This window comes from Pyrus communis, chromosome 7 (genome assembly GCF_963583255.1).
Source record: "Pyrus communis chromosome 7, drPyrComm1.1, whole genome shotgun sequence".
In the NCBI taxonomy this organism is placed as follows: domain Eukaryota; kingdom Viridiplantae; phylum Streptophyta; class Magnoliopsida; order Rosales; family Rosaceae; genus Pyrus; species Pyrus communis.
The window spans coordinates 27859428-27871788 of record NC_084809.1 but is presented as its reverse complement, the minus strand read 5'-3'; the positions used below and the strand labels follow the sequence as shown (position 1 = coordinate 27871788).

At 39.6% G+C, this 12361-nt stretch overlaps 1 protein-coding gene across 1 annotated transcript; it reads left to right on the top strand.

Moving 5' to 3' along the window:
* Window positions 1-2612: 2612 nt before the first annotated feature.
* On the top strand, window positions 2613-3578 carry LOC137738813 (psbQ-like protein 3, chloroplastic). Its single transcript, XM_068478284.1, has 2 exons — window positions 2613-3097; window positions 3344-3578. Exons 1-2 carry the CDS (start codon window positions 2633-2635, stop codon window positions 3437-3439), a joined length of 561 nt encoding a protein of 186 aa, XP_068334385.1. The 5' UTR covers window positions 2613-2632; the 3' UTR covers window positions 3440-3578.
* The last annotated feature ends 8783 nt before the right edge of the window (window positions 3579-12361 follow it).

Sequence of the window (12361 nt, the reverse complement as noted above, 5' to 3'; positions counted from 1 at the left end):
TATTCTGTGCCTTCAAAATCGTCTGCGATGCCATCTTCGTGCTGCTCGACCACACCGTGTCGTTGCCGGGTTTCTCTTTCTTCGTCGAATAGGGCGGAGGAAGGTCTCTGTACAACCCACCTAGCATTTTGACGACTACCTACTTTCTATCTCCACAGTTACAGAACTCTGAAAACCCTATGGAAATTAAAGCTTACGGATTAATGTGAATGTAGGCGAGTTTGATGGGGATTTAGTGGAAAATAAGAAAAGGGTTTTTGGAGGGAATCAGTGAAATCAAGATTTTGTGGTTCAGATTTGTAGCGAGATTTATAGATTGATTGGGATTTTGGAGAGAAGGAAGGAAACAAAGCTAAGCAAGGGTTGCTCTCACCAGTTCATGGGAAATAGGCGTTTGGTTAGGTCTTTTAGCAATCCCATGGTTCAGCGGGAGACTAATTTGCTAGTCTCATTTAACTTAGTCCTCAGACATAACAAACATGGGATAGTAGTCCTAGCGAGTCCACTCCCACTTAAGAAGGTGAAACAAATTTGCCCTTGTTAAGTTTCACTAGACTCGATTGGGGTAGCTAAGCTTATTAATCCGTGTTTGGTGAGAGCACAGACAATGAATTAAGCCAGACGCGCTCCGACTAAGGGCATCAACTTAGATAAACCTACCAAAAAGCATGAGATTGCTAATCCTGTTTCCAACATCGTTTGCACGCCTTTGTCGTCTGCACCTCCTACTCCCACACCTATGCCTAGATCTGAAACCACCCCCATCCACGACCTAAATCTCAAAATTCAACCCAAAAAATTCGAAACAAAAACAATAAAACCCCCAGAAGCACCGACAGAAGAATCCTCCACACAAATTCAGAACAAAAAAGTAAAATTTCCACAAAATCCCGATATTTTCCGAAGAAAAAAAAAGTCAGAAGAGGCGTTAGGTGGAGAGCTCCGACGAACACTCAGCACAAGGAAACGAGGGAGAGGTGAGGGAGAGAGTGGCAGAGGGAAAAAAAGGGCGGTGAGGGAAGAGGGGGGAGGATTCTATAGAAAATTTGAAATGAAGAGGATTGCATTAAAAAAAATAAACAAATAAAAAATAGTTGAAACGGAGGAAAATAGTGAAAGGAAGAGGGAGAAAGTGGCACAGGATAAAGAGGGATAAGTTTAGATAGAGAGAGAGAGTATTCTAGAAAAAAGAAAAAGATAAATTAATAATTAAATATTAATAAATATGAATTAAATAATAAAAAACTTTAGTTGGTTAGTTATCAAGTTTTTGAGTTCTACATTGTACTAAATACTTCATTAATATCGTCTAATTTAGTTATTAAATTTAATCTAATCTAAAATAATTTGTTTCAACAAACACATTCTAAATGATTAAAACATCATTGTTTATTTTGTAGCCGTTAGTCTAATTAGTAAAAATACAAAAAACTAAAAAACAAAACTATCATAGTCGTTGATATCCCACCAATAAATAAAAGAAAAAGTTGTGGGACCCGCCCATTGAAAGCTGCACAGCATTCTGAGAGTTCCATCATATGCTTGGAATTTCACCTTACTCAAAATAAACTTGGGCCCCACCACATTTGAGAGTACCTACGCAGTCCACAATTGTGAGGAATTTTTTGGGGCCTTCGGCCAGTCCCTCTACTATAGGGACTGGGAATTCTAGCACATTGGAAGCCATAAAGTTCTTAAATTTAAGGACATACGGTGGTAAGAACAGATACAAGGATAAGCATTGGAGATATTCTTAGGTAACTATTTATCCTCTTCTGTATACGCAAGCCTATGAAACGAAGTTTTTATATTGTAATAAGAGTTTATTTAGAGCACATAATTGGATTGAAATGGATAACTTACTAAATTAGACGTGCGTTAAAAAAAAAACTATAAAATTATGATCACCTAGAGAATAATAGATATATTACTCATGACGAATAATTATCCATTTAAATCCTTCTTAATATGGTAAAATTAAAAGGGATGGATTTCTTTCATAGCTAATCCTCTTCTAATCTCCTCCAAATGAATAACCATTCACTTCCACCTTCAACATACTTTGGTTATCTATTTCGATTCAATCATGTGTACCAAACCAGCCGTAAGAGGACTATAAATTCAATATTTATTATTACAAAGCTCCATACCAATACCAAAAAATTTAAATTGGTGCCATGATCGAGCGCATGATAATTGGCTAGTAAATTATAGAGTACTAACAACCTCTTTAAAATTATGCAGTTTTGTCAACAAATTTTGTTTTTGGAATATTAGATTTTTATTTTATTAAAAACACCATATATAAGACAATATAATTGATGGCCAAAGAAAGACAACTCAAAAAATAAATGTGAATATTGAGAACAAAAGTTGTAGAATTAAAAAAAAATGAAATGTTGTATTAAAAAAAAAAAAAAAAACTCAAACAAAATGTGACGAAAATTCAATTGTGTGTTTGTTTGTTTGTTCTGTAGAGTGACAATGTTATATTTTTAGCCCAGGCCTAATCCAACACCAGCCCAGCCCAACCCTCCACCCCCACCCACTTCCCATAATCCCACGGGCAGGCATTTCTCTCTATCCATATCCACTGTCTGTTTGCTCTGTATTCTTGTGCAGAAGAACAACAATGGCATTTAAACCAGCCATACTGCAACACATGAATCCTACAATTTCTTGCTGTCTGAAACAACCCTCTGAGTTTCAGCAGTCGAGGGAGAAGCCACTGCCACTGAAGGGTTTTGAGTTCCATGTCAAGAGAAGAAGAATAGGAGCAACGGCAGCAATAAGCTGGGTGGCACTGCTGGCAAAAGAAGCACTTTTCACAGAAGCTGCTTATGGGTTCGAGTTGCCACTTGTAGCGCCTGATCAGACGGTTGCAGAAGCAGAGGACGAAATCAGAGGGCACGCACAAGCTTTGTTGGAAGTGAAGGATCTGATAGAGTTCGAGTCGTGGAGAGAATTACAGGCAGCTCTGAGGAAGAGCTCATCCTTGTTGAAGCAAGATTTTTACACCATAATTCAAGGGAAACCAGCAAGTGAGAGGCCCCAACTCAGGAAGCTTTATACCGACCTCTTCAACAATGTTACCAGAGTAAGTAATCCCATTCGTTTTTCTTTTGACAAACGATAAGATAATTACAAAGAATATAAAGTGATGACGTAGCTTTGTCGTGGTATTGTGGTGTGAGTGCATTGTGAAAACCTGGGTCTTTCTTTTCTCTTTACAAGCGATGTTATGGGACGGGTGAATTAAACTCGGGTCTTCGGGGGGTGAATGCTCTTAGTCTGGTGCAAAAAATGGATTCAGTGACTTGACCATGTTTTTGTGCATTTGCAGCTTGATTATGCGGCTAGGGACAAAGACGCGTCGTATATCCGACAATGCTATGACAACATTGTTGTAGTTCTGGATCAAATTTTATCAAGAATATAACTATCAAGTAATTCTTTCCTTCCTTATTTCCTTCCTGCATTTTTGTTGTGCATCAAAGGATGGCTTGTAGAGGAAATCGCAAGTAGTAGAGCTTCTTAAGCCGGTCTGTTAACATCGAGCACTTTTGATTACGAGTAAGCTTGTAGGCTTAATGAAAAAATTAAATCACTTTGCCAAAAACACACCCTTTCCGTAAGGTTCCATTTGTTTCGATGAAAAATGCATGACGTTCTTAGCGTAATTTGAGCGGAGTTCCCCCGTTAGTTTCAGTTGCCGAATTTAATTCCTGCAATTTGAGCGAAGTTCCGCCTTTAGTTTCAATTGCCGATTTTTAATTACCCTACAAGACTGATTGTAGCAATTTAAGGGCACTAACTTGATTTAAACAATTTTTTCACTGCATAATTAGCTCACGAGTGACATGAGTAAATAAACATCCTTGAAGTGCAAAATTAGTAAACTGCAAGGTTTATATCGCAACAACTGAGACTGCAACGATCAAATCATACTTTTGAGGTGTACAACACATTTTCCATGAACAAATTTCACTCTTCTTCTTAATCACACACCAGGGAAAATCTGAGCTCTTACAAATAAGACTTCAAAAAGAATGAAATATAAGAATTTTGAAACGATTTCCAAATAATAGACACCCCAGAAAAGAGATGACTACTCATGAGATTGCTAGCAGATAGATTGGAACTCAAATAAACCTATCAAACAGTGATTTCCTCCCTCAACTTGAAACTTTTTCGATAACTGAGGGTTCTGTGGCAGTGGTGTCTAACCCACAGAATGTCGTCCAGTCATTCACAACCATGCCAGCCTCTATTACTTCACTACCACGGTTCAACCAGAGGTACCTGAAGAATTGTTGAAAGTTCATCCAAGTCCTCAACTGATGAATGTGAATGAACCTGCACCGAGCATTGTCTAAGTTAGGGTTATGGAACATAATACTGGTAGTCCCTCAAAAAATATAGATGGAAGGAGACATGTTCTTACCAAGCCACCTCTATCGGACAAGGCACATTAGCTGCCCACAAGGATTTTGCCAACAATTGTCTGCCTAAAAACTTCTACCCTGAGTGTTTAGGTTAATATTTGAACATTGGACCTAGATAAAGGAAAGCCCAAGGATGCCAACTAAAAGGGGACTTGCCCGAAGCCCAGCACCAAGCCCAAAGGCCTGAAGCCTTCTTAGCTAAGATACAAGCCAAGTGCTTAACATTGAAGTGACAAGTGATGAAGATTAACCTACTACCAGTTAAAGAACACTTTCTAGTGGCATTCCAAGTAAAAAACTGATGACTCACTACCCTTTAGATGCCTTCCGGCAAAAGCAAAGTCGCAGTAGTCGGGCTAATTTACCTATAAAAGGAGGAAGAGGCACCAGAGACAAAGACATTCAACCAATCAAACAAACAAACATACAAACTTTGCTCTCAAGCCAGATTTGCATCCAAAAGCTGAAATCAACCCATATTCAGTCCTTTTTAGCGACAAGCTATCTCTTGTCCAGTTTAAAGCTCTGCTATCTCCCTAAGTGGCGTAGTATCGATTCCCTTGTGTAAACTTGTTTACCATCTATCTCTTTTTAGCATATAAACCCCTGTTAATTCAAAGAGAAGCAACTGCAAGAGGTTCAACCTTGGCATACAAGGTGAAATCTTGCCCAAAGCACTTTGTTTGTTTTCTAAGTTAATAGATCTATTACTTAATGCATTCTCCAGTTTGTATTCAAGTCATATCCACCTGCTTTCCTACTTTAAGAGTCTTATTTGTATCTGGATCTAGTTAGTTTAATGGATATGTCTTCATTAAAAGCAATCTAGGACGAAACAAATGACTTAAGGGGCTCTGGACTTCCTTCATTCGAACATACAAGACCATGAACTAAAAGTCCTTGTTTACAAGGCAAGAACAAGAACTTAATGTGGACTTAACTCATCCACGACAATCCTTTGATAACAAGAAGTCCAAGTAACTTGGGGCATAAGTAATCGACTAAAAACACATTTGTTCTACATACGCTATACTGAGATAGCAGTGGCACGCCTAACACTTAGTTAGTTTTGATTGCGAGCCTCAAGGCCTACACCTAAGGCCCCACATAGGCACATTTCAGAACTAACTATGTCCTCTTCTTGAAGTATATCAACAAGCAAGAGCCCGACTACATATCCAAAGTGTCAATCCCTTGGGGAACTGTGCTGAGGTCCGAGGATCATTCTCCAGAGAAATCTTCACCCGAACATAGTTTTGACACACACAGTGGGACATTCATAGTCTTGTATGCCAAGAAAAAAAAGGAAGGAGAAAACCTTCAGGTATAACACAGAATACAGGCCACCCCAGTGTCTACCAAGATCGAGCATGACAAATCATCCAGAAGATTTTCCTTCCCTGCAAGGACCAGCTATTCTAGAAAGCCTGATTTCATCCGAGAAGTCAGGAGGGAAGGTAACCAATGAAGATTTGCAAGCCACCATGGTACAAATGCTGAAAATCATGGAGAATATTATTCTAAAAACCAGAGGAGAAGTAAGCAGACTATGTTCCTTAACAGGGACTATGCAAAGAAGATTAGATATAGAGTACACTCCAAAGAATGGTTATGTCAGGGAAATGATGAGGGAATAGAGCCTTGAGAAAGAACCAGTTATCCCTCTATTTCCTGTGCTTAAGGAAAAAAAGGGATAAAGGAAAAAACAAGGAAGGATCTGGAGCTAGTTAGCCAATATTGGAGGAGATCTTGGAAACAGAGTTGCCCTACCCCCTATTATTTTCACTAGGTAGTAGAGGGCAGAGCGGGCAAGAAAGAAAGAAGTATGGGATGCCCCAGTTATCAGAGAATCCAGTGGAAAAGACGAGCCTACTAAAGCAGACAAGCCTTCTCTTTATAGGCCTCCACCATTGGCTAGTAAAGGAGGGGATGCAAAGGGAAGAAAGCCCGACCTAAAAAAGGAAACCTTCTCGAGTAATGATTGCAGCCCGAAATGGGGAGCCCTACATACCCCATACAATAATACAGCTAACCAGTAGCTCAGAAATGAGTTAGCTGAGTTAAGAAAGATGGTGGCCCAAAATGCTCAACCTTATGCTTGCCTGCTGTTCAGGATCACTTACCAGAAGCTATACCAAGAGTATATTAATGAGCAGAATCCTTTTCCACTCAACTTCAAGATGTATGCATTTCCCACTTTTAGTAGGGAAGATGGCAATGTATCCTCTAGAGATCACATCTTCAAGTTCTCCAATCATTGCATGGCATTTGAAGACAATTCTAATTATAAGTTAACATTGTTTGGGAACTCGTTGGTTGGCCTAGCATCTTAATGGTATTCTCTGTTGCCCCTTAATTTTATTGCTAACTAGGGGCAAATGAAGATAGCTTTCCATGAGCAATTCTATATGATGGAGCCCAAGATGTCTATCAATGACTTAGTGGAGGTGAAGCAATACGAACATGAGTTTATAGAAGACTTCGTGATGAGGTTCAGAAGGATAAGAATGAGGTGCCAATTCTTTATCAATCATGCCCAACTTATATCCATTGCTCAGAAGGCTTTGAGGCTACCTTTGAGGAAAAAGTTTTATGATGTACAATTCAATGAGTTACAAGAGTTGGTAATTGCTGCCATGAAGTACGAAAAGTTGTTGCTTTAGGAACATCAAGTGAAGCACTCATCTAAGGCTCATTCTTTCTACAAAAATAAAGCTGCAATTCACTAAGTGGAGTTTGAATGAGCTAAGCCAAAACATAATGATGGCCATGGAAGATAAGGGATGGACATGTGTGCAGCAGAGATGACTACCCCCTTCAAACCTTTAATAGTGAAGGGTTTAGTTCAACCAGTCAAGGATCAGAAAGTGGTGATGAATGATGGTGAATTTGTCCCTATGAAGCTCCCTAAATACCAGAGTTATTCTTTTGACCTAACCAAGGCCTCGGAGATCCATGAAAAGTTGGTATGGGCAAAAATGATTGTGCCCGACAGCACCAAAAAATGCCTAAACCAGAAGACCTAAGAGGAAAGAAGTATTGCAAACTGCACTATACCTTCAATCACTCCATAACCAACTGTGTCCAGTTCAGGGATTGGATACAAAACCTAATAGTGAAGGGAAAATTGCTGTCGGAAAAACCATAAGCCAATATTATGATTGACACGGATCCCTTTCCAGAAGCCCCAATAAACATGATCAACTTGACTTGGGCGGAAAAAGGGAAAGGGAAAGCCACTTGGGAAGTGAAAGTAAAAAGGAGGCAAGTTGACAAACCAACAGAAGGACAAATCAAACTGCCTAAGAAACCCAAAGCAGCCATAGTTAAAGGACTAGTGTTGTGTAGTAAGTGTCAAGGCAAATGTGAGTTAGAAGTATCAGCATCAGGAGCCATTATTGATCAAGAATTGATTAAAAGAAAGGAGAAAGAAGAACAAGAAGTCCGCAAAAGTATCCTGCAGGTAGTTGAGAAAGAGACCTCCAGAAATGTTTTCTAAAGATTGGGAGGAGATTCTCAACCAAAAGGCTTATCAGAGGTATTCAGAAATTATAAAGCCTCTGAAGAGGTGGAGGATAGAAAAGCTAAAATACCAAAATGGGTGGATGTAAGGCCTCCCCAACCAAGTTACAATGATGTCAGAATGAAGGGAAGAATAAAGAGCATTATATCCCCATTAACCAAGAAATATTTTGCCTGACTCAGGCGAAAATGGTATGTAGTAGGAAAAATAGGAGGACTATCAAAGAAATGGGAGCCTTATGATCAGAAAAGTTCAGATGCAACACAAAGCCCACATGAACTCATTAAAAGTCCCCACTGCCTCGGAAACCTCTGAAAATGTGAAGTTTGAGAAAATACCTCATAGGGGAAGAAATCAACTTCATTGGAAAAGCAAAAAGGAGGTAGAAAAGACAAATAGCAAGACTGAATGGGAAGGAGACCATGTGCCACAGAGCCCTCATCCTGGGAAGTACATAATCCTAAGGAGAGCTTAAGAGGACATGGTAATGATACCAACACCAAGATGGAGCCCCGAGCCAATATGTTTTGGAACTATCTCGCCCGAGAGATGAATGCTTCCATCATTGCTGGTTAATACTCTCTATGAAAACCTAGTGCAGGCACAGAACTTCGGCATAACTCGGGAAGAAAGGTTGCCCGAGTTGATGTTGCCAAAAGAAGCACAAGCCTAGTTAGATGAATTCATGGACCACATTGGGGACAAGAAGAAAGGCTTACCTGAACCTAGCAACTTCCATGTAAACATGACATTTGTTCTATCTGCATGCTTTGTCCCAAGCATGATCACCTACCACAATGGAGGGTGATTACTTGGCAACAGAACCTATGATGACACATGTTAGTTTTGATTGCAAGCCTTACTTATTCTACATCTGCTATACTGAGATAGCAATGGCACGCCTAACACTTAGTTAGTTTTGATTGCGAGCCTCAAGGCCTACACCTAAGGCCCTACAAAGGCATTTTTCAGAACTAACTCTGTCCTCTTCTTGAAGTAAATCAACAAGTAAGAGCTTGACTACACATCCAAAGTGCCAATCCCTTAGGGAGCTGTGCTGAGGTCCAAGGATCATTCTCCAGAGAAATATTCGCCCAAACGCTGAGTACATCTTAGTGTTTTAAAAAACTTGCAGGCATGCCTAGGCGGTTTTGGAGGTGGGGCTTCACCATTTTCGCCTTTGTTTTGTGGGAGTGGGCGAAATACTTGCCTAGGCTCATTGGGGCGCGCCTAGGCGCCTGAGGCGTTAATTGGGTGTCCTTTTTTCATTTTTAGGTTGTAGAAATTTGGATTTCTTTTAGTTGCAAGGCTGTTTTTGAGTTGCAGACCAAGAAACCAGTGAAGGAGATGAATGAGACGAAGACGAAAACTAGGGTTTTTTAAGCTGAGTCTATTTTTTAATTTTAATTTTTTGCCTTTAAAGCTTTAAATGCCCCACTTTGTTAATATTTATTACCTCGCTATATTCACTTGCTGACATTTATTGCCACCATCTCCTTACTCTTCACTTTTTGTTTTTAATATTTATTTCCTCATATACAAGATACATCTCTACTAATTAATAAAACATTCATTGTCAATCAAAACCTTATGAAATTACCAGTTTAACTCTCTAATTAAAACAAAACATGAATAAGAAATATGGGGCAGAAATGTAATTTCACATAACCAAATTTTGGTGTTTTTTTTTCCAAAGCTTCACCTACATATAATTCTAACACATATCTAATTAAAAAAAAAAAAAAAAAAACCCATCCCACTCCCACCTTCTCTATCACTTGCTTCCTCTCTCCTTCTATCTCAAAAAATAAAATAAAAAATTTTCTCACACACTTTGTGTGTTCCCATATGCTAGTATTAGATAACCGTATTATTGGTATTATTATTATTTTCCTAAATATGCTTATGATTAGCCGCTAGAAAAAAAAACATCTTTCTATTATATTTTTTAATGTTATATTATTATTATTTTTTTTAAGTCTTTATATTTATCCTTATTTCTCTTTTTCTAGTTATATAATATATTATATATATTTATAAAAATAGGCATTTACTCAAGTAGATGCTTGAATATTGATTAATTTAATTGCTTGATTAAACTTGGTCATGTGAGTTAATTATACTTGTTTATAACTTGTGCACTTTTGAATGACAATGAATGTTTGTTTTACAAAGTATTATAATATATACATATATATAATAAATAATATATAGTATAAAAATTAAGTCTCATGAGGTTTCACCTCTCACCTCAAGGCTTTCATGACACACCCCGACCGAGATCAGGGCGTGCTGGCCGTCACACGAAGGTGACGTAACCATGTGCGCGTGCGGAAGCTAATTAAGAAGGTAATATAAAAGTACGAATAGTTAAAAACCTAATAACATACAAAGTACTAGTGTATGTGAGACACAATTCAGAGCAAGTCTACAACAGTCCAAAAGGAAAAGATACGACATATGTACACCCGAAGGTGACCCTACAATGGTGAGTGTCTGTCAGAAATTGCCGGGACGCCCTCTGGGGAAAACCACCGAACCTTCTAGACCACTAGAACCTGGAGGGGCGCAAAAACAAAAGCGTGAGTGGGCAAAAACAAAGTTCTTTGAAAACTCTTTAACAAAATACGTTCTAACCCCTCGCCGTAAAACCTGTATACTTCCCAGAAAATGAACATATATACGTATGTATAGATATGTCAATCATGTCCCATGATATGCCATTCATGCTCACAATATGCCATTCATGCTTGAGAATATGCCACAATAGAATCTCATAATAAATGTAAATGCTCAAGCGTAAATCACATCACAATATATAATCTGGCAGCCGGGAGTCACCTAACGTGACATGTACCGCTGCACCTAGAGCTCCACGCTCAACTCAATCACTGAATCTGCACACGAGTCGGAACCACCTAACGTGGTCTGCACGACAAGCTGGGTGTAATATATATGTATGCTCTAGTGCTACGATCACGTGAAGCTGTGCGATAAATCGCGGGTCACCTACAAGTCGGAACCACCTAATGTGATCTCTACGACAGGCTTGCACCTAACTTGGATCCAAGACGAGCATGCGGTGCTGGTGAACATACACGTGAAGGCTGTGCCCTGGCCCTGGACGGGAGCACTAACACCGGGGGTGCAGATTATGAGCTCTCTAAGCATTTCAACTACTATTGCATAATAAACAGGAATGTATAACCACCTGAATACCGCTTACCTGGCACTTACCTGTGCATCCACAGCACCAAATACACATGTATATATGTATGTATGTCACCAATAATACATGCAATGATGCGTAAACAACATTCATATAATGCATGGCATAAAACAATAACCTTTTCTATTTAATTTCTGGGAATTAATATGTATATAGGTATATACGGAAAACAAAAGCCCACTCACTGATAATTAGAAGGGTCGTAGCCCCCCTGCCTCGAGTGTGTACGCTCGTCCTCGGAAAACGAATCACCTATACGCGACAAAGTTACGAAAACATTAATTTAAAAGCACCTAAGCAACTTCTCGTAATAACTTCTCATACATTGCTCAAATTGGACAAATGAATATACCAATGTGATCTACACAACCTCAGGATCACACCCATATTTTTAGAAAAATTTTTGGACCACGCACGCGCCCCCACGCGCCTGACCCCGCACGGACCTACGCGCCCCCACGCGCGGCCCACGTGCACTGCACACTGACGGTGTCAACAGACGCCGTCAGGAATATTCCGTTAACTGACGGAATATTCCGTCAAATCTAACCAGATTCCGTCCACTGCCGTTAGGAATATTCCGTTAGACTTAACGGAATATTCCTCTTTCTTCTCCGGCGAACCTCCGGCGCCGGCGACGGCGCCGGAAAACTGGGTAATTTTCAAACCTTGTTTTCTCCTTCGTTTTTCAACCAAATTTCACGTTCTTTATACCAAAATGAAGCCTAGGACTAGTAGAACAACGTTAGACTAGTTTTAAGGCCTAAAAATTGCTAGATCATACCTGTCTTCAACTTCAAGAATCGGCCAACTTCGTACAGGACGATCCCGACGTCCAAATTCACCCAACGAACCACTCCGAGGCTCCTTGGGACCTCACAAACACATCTACAAGCTTAGAATCTCCTAAAACAAGCTAGATTAGGTTTGCATGAACAGTGCAATAATCGGACCTCGTTGAAACGACGTGAAAACAACGATATCCTTACCTGAAAATGGCACCTTTGAACTCCTCTCAGCTCCACGAACACGATGGTGGTCTTGGTTTCTTGTTTGGTGAAGATTTGATTAGGTTTGTATGTGTGTCCGTGTGTAGAGGAAGAAGAAGAAGATGGATTCGGGGAGAGAGAGAGAGAGACTGAGAGACAGAGTGACAGGAAGTGA